Genomic DNA, 9,573 nt, shown 5'->3' with positions numbered 1-9,573 from the left:
ATTTTGGGGGTTTTGGAAGAGTTCTGCGTGGTGGGAAGGGGACGGGCGGCCGCGGCTGTAGCGGTGGTGGCTGCGGGGGGGGGTGTAAATGAGCTCAGTGGAAGTCATTAGCCAAACCCTGATTAGCGCAGTGTCAGGATGAGACCCTGTGTCATCTCCAGCAGCGTCACTCGGGGGGAGGAGGCGACGCCGGTGCGGTCTGTGCCGCGGCGGAGCCGCCTCTGAGTGTCGCTCCAGGTTGCGCAAAGCCCGGCGGGGCTCCGGCGGCTGCTGCTGCGGGAAGGGGGGGCCCCTAAGCCGGGCCTGGGGGGGGGGGGGGGGGGGAGCGGCCGTGGCGGCTTTGCCCGGCAGCGTGGTGCCCGTGGGGCCGCCTGGGGCCCGGTGCTGCGGGCGCTGCCGCTCGGCCTCCCGTGGGCACGCGGGGCCTGGTGGCGTTTTGCTCAAAACCCGTTAAAATTCCGTGTCGGGCCCCTTCGGGGCGAGCGCCGGGCCCGGCCCCGGGGGTGGGTGGGGGGGCACCCGGCAGAGGGAAGCGGGGGCTGGCCGGGGGCCGGGCGGAGGGGGGGGGTTCCCCAGTGCTTGGTTTTGACCTGCTTTGCTTTGGGTTTGCCATTTTTTAATTCCCCCGGCCCCTGGCCGAGAGCTCGGTGCGTTCACCCCGCGCCGTGCCCGAGCCGGCGGCACCGCGGGTGGCTCCTCCCGGCCCGGTGCCGCCCCCCCCCCCCCCCCCGCCCGGGGACCGCGATCGCGGGGCAGCGCGTCCCGCCGGGGCCGTTTCGCGGGACCGGGGCCGCACGGGGGGCGGGGTCAGCGGAGGGGGGCGTGGCCTAGGGGCGGGGGAGGCGGTTCCGCCCCGCCCCTTTCCCGCCGGCGCGGCGGGCGCACGTGGCGGCGCGGGGCGGGGCGGCGGCGGGCGCGCGCACTGCGCCGCCGGGAGCGCGCGCGGCGGCGGGGCGGGGCGAGGCGCGGCGCTGAGCGGCGGCGGCGGCGGCGGCGGCGGAGCGGGGCAGCGAGCGCGGGGGGCCGCGCCGGGGGCCGGGGGCCGGGGCGGGCGGCGGGGCCCGCCGGTCGGCCGGCGCCATGGGCACGGTGCTGTCGCTGTCGCCGAGCTACCGGAAGGCCCCGCTGTTCGAGGAGGGGGCGGCCACGGTGGGGCACTACACGGCGGTGCAGAACAGCAAGAACGCGAAGGAGAAGGGCCTGAAGCGGCACTCGCTGATCTCGGTGCTGCCCTGGAAGCGCATCGCCGCCGTCTCCGCCAAGAAGAAGAGCTCCAAGAAGGTGCAGCCCAACGGCGGCTACCAGAGCAACGTGACCCACCTCAACAACGAGAACCTGAAGAAGTCGCTCTCCTGCGCCAACCTCGCCACCTTCGCCCCCCCGCCGCCCCCCGCCGCCGCCGCCGCCCTCGCCTCGGCGCAGAAGGCGCCGCCGGCCGCGCCCGCCGCCGCCGCCGCTACCCCGCGCCGGGTCGTGGTGCAGGCGTCCACCAGCGAGCTGCTGCGCTGCCTGGGCGAGTTCCTCTGCCGCCGCTGCTACCGGCTGAAGCACCTCTCGCCCACCGACCCCGTGCTCTGGCTGCGCTCCGTGGACCGCTCGCTGCTGCTGCAGGGCTGGCAGGACCAGGGCTTCATCACGCCGGCCAACGTGGTCTTCCTCTACATGCTCTGCCGGGATGTCATCTCGGCCGAGGTGGCCAGCGACCACGAACTGCAGGCAGTGCTGCTCACCTGCCTGTACCTCTCCTACTCCTACATGGGCAACGAGATCTCCTACCCGCTCAAGCCCTTCCTGGTGGAGAGCTGTAAGGAGGCCTTCTGGGACCGCTGCCTCTCCATCATCGACCTCATGAGCCCCAAGATGCTGCAGGTCAACGCCGACCCGCACTACTTCACCCAGGTCTTCGCCGACCTCAAGAAGGAAAGCGGCGCCGAGGAGAAGGGTCGGCTGCTCATCGGCCTCGACCGGTGAGCTCCCGCCCGCCCGCCCCCCGCCGGGTACCGGGGGATGCTGCCGGTCCCGCCCGGACACGCTTCGCTCGCCCCGGCCCGGCTCCGAGCCGCTTCCCGGGGGCTTTTTCCAGGCGGGGAAAGGCGGGAGCTGCCGCCGGCTCCGGCCCTGGGCGGAGGGGGACGGGGGATGGGAGGAAGGGGGGGGTGGGGTGTGGGGGTGTCTCGTCCGCCGCCGGACCGCAGCGCAGACCCCCCCCCCCCCCCCGGTTCCCCCCTCCCCGGGCCGCCGGTTTCCAGCCGTCGCCCCCTCCCCATCCCGCGGATGCTGCGGCTCCGCCACCGGATTGATCTCAGCAAATCGTGGAGGAGGGGGGCAGAGCGGGACCCCCCCCAACCGAACCCCCCCCCCCCTCCCGCCCCCCGCGGCTGGGGCAGCGGAACGGAGCGGGGGCTCCGCGGGCTGGCGGCGGGGGCGGCCCCGGCTCCTGCGGCTGCAGCTCCGGGTGCGGGACCGGTCACCGCATCCCCGAGACAAAGACCAGGTTGGGGTGGGGGGGTGGGGGGGGGTGGGGGGGGAAGAAGGAAAAACAACCGAAACAAAACGAAAAAAAGGAAGAAAAAAAAAAAAAAAAAGAAATTTGCTCTAAAGGCTTCACCGGAGGCGGCTGAGCGGGGCCGATCGTGACTTACCGGCGCCGGAGCGGCCGGGGACAGGACAGAGACGCGGCCCGGCCCGGGGACCCCCGGCCCCCCCCCCCCCCCCCCGACCGCCTCCTCCCTCCCCTTTTATTTATTTTCTTTGAAGAGACTCGAATTTCCCGAGCGGGTCTGGGTTAAGGGGAATAACCGCTACTGTATCATGACATCAATGTGAAATGTCTTGTTCCCATCGTGCACTGATCATGAGTATTGTGTAAAGGATCTACTTGAGTGTGCAAGCAAGGAAAGAATCTACATGCTGCTATATGAATACTTTTAGAACAAAAAACGAAAAAAACAAAACAAAAAACAAACTACTAACCTATGGGGGGGGAAAAAAAAAAAGAAAAACCCTTCTTTATTCTTTCATTGTTGCTTTTACAGTGGTATTGCGCATGCAAACAGGAGCATTTTGTGTCTTCAAAAAAAAAAAAGGAAAAAACACAGAAAAAAAATAATAATCAAAAGAAAAAAAAAAACCTTAACGAGAGATGGCTGTAAAAATTACACCCATGCACAAAGACCCGACACCACCCCGATACCGCAGTCTTGAGCTGGTATTCCCTTATCAGGCCTGGGGACTGATAAGTTATTTTGGTTTTTTAACTTTCTTTTTCTCCGTGTGCACAGTTCTAGTTTAGTTCTGGTCCATCGGGCGTTAAACTTGCAGACGAGAGGGAGAAATAACGTGCCATTTATTTTTCTTATTTTATTTTTCACTTGAAGCTCTTCATTGCTGTACATTGGACCCTGCTAATGATACATGTGTACGTACGTTTTTTTAGTGCAATCTCTTCTGTAGATCTTTGTTGACCAAATTGGTGGGTATTGTTACTTATTAATTTATATTTGTCTCATTTTGTATGTGTGTGTATAGTGTGTTTGTAAGTATGTGTGGTTTATAACCTGACCGACTGTGTCATGGGGCTCAGTGTGCCTGTAATTTAATCCCCTCCCCTTATTTTTATTTATTTTTGTACTGTGCTGATTAAATAAAAATGCACTGACCATCCATTACACGGCAGCGGTTCGTGGCGGAGTCGTTTCTGCAATCCCGCACCTCCGACACCCCCGGCGCGGCGCTGGGCAATTGGATTTGCTTTGACGAACGAGGGGTTTAACGCAGCCGCCGGGTTTAATCGCGTTACCGGCGCCGGGGGGTCACCCCTTCGCTGGGGGCTGGCGGAGGCGCTGGGAGAGCGTCGCAGGGCGAGGAGGAGCAGCAGCGTCCCCGGCACGCGAGAGGTGAACCGTTGGGTTATCGGGACGCCAAAACGCCACTTTCCAGCCGTACATCGTGAGCATCATCTGCCCCGAGCCGCCGTGCCGGTCAGAAACTGGAACCGCCGTAGCGGGATGCAACTAATTGGTTTGGTTTTTTTTTTTTTTTAAATTTTATTTTATTTATTTATTACAGTGAATTATGTAAACAAAAACCCAGGTCCATTATAGTAGGTTTGGTTGGTTTTTTTTTTTTCTGCTCTTTTACACATTAAAATATCAGCAATTTAAAAAAAAAAAAAAAAAAAAAGAAGGGTTCATTGCATTAACGCCCCAGGCTGAAAATCAAAATTCAATTTAGAAATAGTTAATTTATGGGAAAAAAACCCAGGAATATATATATATTTTATATATTTTTTTTTATATATATATATATATATAAAACCAGAGCAGGAACAGATAATATATTTTATAAAGACACATTTCATCACATACAATATTGCCATCTCAGTATTAGAAATTTCCTAAACCTGCGATTTCTTGCCGTCCATCATGATTCGCTACAACCATTTCGTTGGAGGGATAGTGTATAAAAGTGCTGATTAAAACTCCTGCCTCTACCTTGCCTACGGGTTAGTGTTACTGGGAGGGCGCGGGGAGACGTTTGGACTAGCGGCTATAAAAAGCGAGAAGTGCAACTGGAAAGGCACAGCAACCACGGGGACTTTTTTGGTTTTTTGGTTTTTTTCTTCCCTTCCGGAGCTTCAAACAGGAGCTGGGGCGTCCCATGGCTTCGGCGTTGGCTTCGCTCCTCCCGAGCAGCGGGCGCTGGGATTAAACGAGGAGGTGGAGGGTCTTCGGTGGTCCCAAGCCGCCCGGCCGCACGCGCTCGGCAAGGTCAGGGGCTGTCGCGGGGGGTGGGACGTCACCTCCGGGCTCCCGATGGCCCCAGCGGTGGGCGAGGGGCGTTTGCCAGCGTTCGGAAGAGTTTCTTCCCGAGGACTCGGGGCAGAGCTGATGCCAGAGCTCTCCGGCGCAGGAGCCCACCGGGCATCCCGGAGCCACGGGGCCGGGCTGCGACGCCGGGGTGCTGGCGGGGCTGGGCCGAGGCCGGGGACCACGGGAGCGGGAGGAACGTGGCGTGGGGCCTCCCCGGCAGAGAGCACGGGAGGGATGCAGCTCGTCCCGCCTCAGCCCGGAGCTGGAGCCGGGGGTACCCCCTCACCCCGGGTCTCGGTGGTGGGCTATGACCGCTGCAGCGACCTGGCCCTGCTCCCCGTGTCCACGGCCGTGGCTTTGGGGAGCCTTTCGTTAACGGGTCGTTAGGTGAAGAGCCTCTTCCAGGCTTTGCGATTCCCAAAATGCTCAACTGAGGTCGTGCTCCCCGTGTGCCCGTCCCCGAGGTGGGGGTCACCCGCAGACACCCCCCCCCTGCCCCGGCCCCGCCGCCGCATCCAAGGGGCTGGAAATCCTGACCTGACCAGCAGTGCCAGGACTCAGGACACGTAATCCCACCAGCCCCGCAACGGCACTCGGCCTCCTCCGCTCAGGAAAACCGCAGCAGCAGCAGCAGCCCGATCCGCAGGGGAAACAAAAAGCTCGTTGGTATATACCACCCTCCCGTAAACACCACGCTGAAGGTTATCTGAGCCGGGCAGCCGCGGGCGCCGGGCCGTGAGAAACGTGATGCCACCAGCCACGCCAAGCGCAACGCCCCAAGAGCCAACCCCCGCGGGCGGGATGACCCGGGAAAAGGCTTCGAAGGGACCGGCCTGGATGGCTACGGTTGGGTTTGTGCTGCTGGCCCTCTCCCGGCGCGGCCGGCCGTGCTCGGAGTTAGTGTTAAATAGTGCAAAGCAAGGGAGCCGCGGCCTCGCTCCCCAAGCTCCACGTGTTTCTAGAGTAACCCACCGGCAGCGGGTCCCCGAACCTCATCGCTGGGACTACCACGTGGATCATATAAAAAAAAAAAAAAAATTCAGCGAGACCATTTGGATCAAATGGGAACCCACCGGTTTTTTTAGGTCACCGGAGAGGGTAATTAAGGCAAAAGCAATGCAGGATTAAAAAAAATAAACCCTCTGCACTGTGACTCCCACTCTCCTTTCTGCTGGTGGAGCCGTCGCCAGCCAAGGTGCGTGGTGGGTTGATGAACTCCAGGCAGGAAAGCAGTAAGTCGAGGTGCGTGTCCATGTACCATCCCAACCCTGTGCGTGCCGGCCGGGCTGGAAGAGCGCGGAGTGTGTCTCCGCGGCGTGGGAAGCCAGCCCTCCTCTCCAAACCCGGCTCCGGTTCCATCGGGATTTGGTCTTACGGAACCAGACTCCCTGAGCCGGGTATCTTTGGTTCCTCCGGTGGAGGTTGCGTAATATTGCAAAAATGAGCCACAAAAAAAAAAAAGAAACACGGAAGGGAATAGCGGAGAGGGGTTAAAAAAAAAAAAATCAATGTGGGAATGGGAGGAAAGGGTGGAAGTACCTATAAATGCTTTTTTTTGGGACTAATTCAGAAGCACTTTCCTGATATTCTGGCCTGGTTTGTAAGATGGATACAGGTCACCGGCTATTTTAAGCCTTCGTTGCATGTGGTAGTAAAACCCTCTCCTGAATCTGGGTTTGCTAAATCTCTAGCTTTAGAGATCTTTCTAGGCGCATGACCACGTCACAGCCGAGCAGCTCTAAATCACCCCCCTGGAAAAGTCCAAGGCAGAGGGAGGACGATCAAAGCCCCGGTCCGTCTCGCCTCCGCTCTCTCGCTCTCCGGGCTCGCTGCGCCAAGCGGAGGGGTGGGGGTGATGCTAATTCCCTGGCACGCAGAGGACGAAACCGGAACGATGCTTGGTGAAATCCGGTTGGGATTGGTTAATCTTGGTTTCCACGGAGACGGTGCATTTCCGCCCGTGCAGGCTGCACTGGACCGGGTTGGTGACGCTGACTTGCAGAGCGCGTTTCTCACTGCAAAAGGCAAAAGGGAAAAGAAGAGTCAGGCAGGAGGGATGGGACGCGCTCGGCAGCGTTGCTCAGACCTTGGCGCAAGGCGGGGAAAGGTGTTTTCGGGTCAGGATGACCCGAGAACGCTGCGTTAAGCCAAGCCCCAGCTCTAAGCCCAGCTTTCGGGCTCGGTTGAGCCCTGCTCCCACACGGAAGGTCTCCCACGCAGGGAAAGGGGCACCCGGAGACTTTGGCATCGGGATCAGGGGATGGGGGGATATCGCTTCACGGGCAAAGCGAAGGCCAGGTTGGAAAAGAGCCGGGGTCTGCGGCCAGCTCGGCCACCCGCTCGCCCGATGACCTTGTGAGGAATCGCGCCCGTCTCTCTAATTAGAATAGTGCCGACGACATCCCTTGTTCTGGGCTCAGAGATTAAAAGTACGGCATGAAACAGCTAAAAGACTCACAGGTAGGGTGGGGGGGTGTTTTCATTCCCTCTCCAGGCAGACGGACGGACGGACGGACGGACAGGCTGTGCAGCCTCCCGGGGTCGGAGCGCCCTGAACGGAGGCAGCGGCAGGCTGGGCACGGGATGAAAACTTTTTAACCCTTTCACCCAGCTTTGGTGCTAAAAATGACTCTCACGAGTGGGATCAGGAGTTTCTGCCACCGAACCGGGTTCTCCCTTGGCCGTTTTGGGGTCACTGCCGGTGGGGGACACCAGGACAGCACGGCCAGATGGCTGTCCACCTCCGCTCCGGCCAAGGTCAGGGATGGCCGGCAAGGACGCCTCCCCTTCGCCAAAGGCCATAAAAGCCGCTATTCGTCACCCCAAATAACTTTGTACCGTAAGCAGCGGGAAGAGACATCCAGGGACTTGGCCTCTGGGAAATCTCTCCTGCGACTTCCCCCGCACTTCAAATTCCTGAATTTCCAGCATTTTTCAGTATAATACGGAGTGGTTTAAAGACTCAGTGGCATCAACTCCACCCCCCCCGCCCCGATGCTCTGAATACACTCAGGTCTTGTCTTCCTCGAGCCGTTACAGTATTTTCCCTGACACAGCGCGAGCCCTTCACGCGGCGCAGGCTTCATTTCATTTTCCCTTCGTCAAGACTGTTCAAGGCACGTCACAGCCCGTAAACCACATTTTTACGCTGCTTCCAAATAATTAAGACGTTCAGGGCGTCCACACGAATGGTCGGTTGGACGGGTACCGGCAGGGCAGCAGCACGCAAAGCCCTCACGTTGTCCCAGGTATTTAATTCTTATTTCCTCTTGCCTCAGTGAGGTGAGGCTAAAATCCCTGCTTAGTTTGCTATTTTTACCGTGTCTTAGCAGAGCCGCATACGCAAAGGAGCCTCTCGGAGATTCCTGCCATCATGTGCTTGGAGAGCAGGTTTAGCATCAAGCGTCTGCACCAAGGGTACGTGCTAACGACTTGTCTTCTCCTCTCCCACTGCCCTCAGCAAATTACGGGTAAGAAGAGAGAGGGTCTGGCGCTGTGAAGAGTCCAACTCTGTTGACATAAGCAGCCCAAACCGGGGGAGAGGAATGTCATTAACCTGAATTTTGACCACAAGCAGGAGCTAGGTGTCAAAATCAGAAGGTCCTTGATGTATTTTGGGCTGTGGGACCTTCGGCAAGAATCTCAGTGTCTCTAGGTCCCAGCTCCTGCTGGAATGAGGAGAATCAACTAAACACACACATCCAGGTGAAGCTAACGTTGTCCTGCAATAGTGGGCTCTGGAGAAGATGCTCTGATCTTCACCCCGCAGAACATTTCCACTCGATAAGGGCTTCGCTTCCGCCACCACATTTTTCCAGAGCCCACCATGACAGTATTCTGGATCACGTGTTGCTTTCCTTCGTGTGAAAAGAGGTTTCAGCCTCAAAACCTTTTGCTGGGGGAGCAGGACAGCTCTTGAATGGCATCCAAAGAAGAATCCCCCCCCCCCACCACCCTCTTTGCAAGTCCGCACGGGGATTACAAACCCCATCCTTGGCTTTCCCCGCTGGGTGACGCGACGCCGAACCCCGTCACCAGCTCCACAGGCAGCCTGCCATGCTGGGACCTCGAGTCTCTTGGATGCCGCTCCTCTGCCTGGTCAATCGCCAACAAGGAAGAGGTTGGAGGAAACGTCAGTCTGGTTTCCAGCCCATCAGCATCACATTTGTTGGTGCAACGGCAAAAAGGGGAGATGACAGCTGCTGGCTTGCCCTGGGGTAAGATGGTTTATTCGTTGACCAAAAGAGGGAGAGATCAGCTGCCTGCATCAGGCAATAAACCACACTAAAAGACCTTCCAAATCACACTGCTCCAACGAGGTTTTACCAAGTAGCACAGCTGGGGAGATGCTTCCCCATGTTCCTGCGGAACTGAGATCCCAAAGGAAGAGTCCGGGATGGAGACGGTCCAGTGCAACCCTGGATATCCAACAAAGTCCTTCATAGACAAGGGCATCACGCAGTGAAGATACCTTGTGGGGATCACTGGTGGTCTGCAAGACCCCGAGCAAGACCCCGGTGACAGCAAAAGCAGAGACAAGTCCCACTTCCACTCGAATTTGGGCTAAAAACTGAATTTTCACTGCAAAATCCTGTCCCACCACGGTACTTTGCTCTTCTTTACCAAGCCCCGCTGTGACCTGCCCACCGACGGAAGGCAATTAGGACAAAACGACGGATGCTGCCGCTGGGCATCTTCTGGGAAATAAAATTACTTATTTTTAACAACGATTCCATTAGAAGAGAAGGCGAGATGCGAGCGC

General features: G+C 58.7%; 2 protein-coding genes across 4 annotated transcripts in view; one reads left to right on the top strand and one right to left on the bottom strand.

The window, feature by feature from the left end:
- Positions 1 to 3,675, top strand: part of CDK5R1 (cyclin dependent kinase 5 regulatory subunit 1) — a 122,235-nt gene extending 118,560 nt beyond the window's left edge. Inside the window, exon 2 of the mRNA XM_075775025.1 lies at positions 1,015 to 3,675. Coding sequence (XP_075631140.1) covers positions 1,081 to 1,971 — 891 coding nt within the window. The 5' untranslated portion in view covers positions 1,015 to 1,080 and the 3' untranslated portion in view covers positions 1,972 to 3,675. The remainder of the gene's footprint in view (positions 1 to 1,014) is intronic.
- Positions 3,676 to 4,757: 1,082 nt separating this feature from the next.
- MYO1D (myosin ID) overlaps positions 4,758 to 9,573 on the bottom strand; it is a 160,335-nt gene continuing 155,519 nt past the window's right edge. For 2 of the 3 annotated variants that reach the window (XM_075774877.1, XM_075774876.1), the window contains one exon: positions 4,758 to 6,826. In XM_075774877.1, the coding sequence (XP_075630992.1) occupies positions 6,670 to 6,826 (157 nt within the window). In that variant the 3' untranslated portion in view covers positions 4,758 to 6,669. The remainder of the gene's footprint in view (positions 6,827 to 9,573) is intronic. The other variant, XM_075774879.1, reaches the window with a different exon arrangement.

Source organism: Balearica regulorum, chromosome 24 (assembly GCF_011004875.1).
Source record: "Balearica regulorum gibbericeps isolate bBalReg1 chromosome 24, bBalReg1.pri, whole genome shotgun sequence".
NCBI lineage: Eukaryota > Metazoa > Chordata > Aves > Gruiformes > Gruidae > Balearica > Balearica regulorum.
Note: the sequence above shows the minus strand (reverse complement) of the source record. Positions and strands in the feature narration are given on the sequence as shown.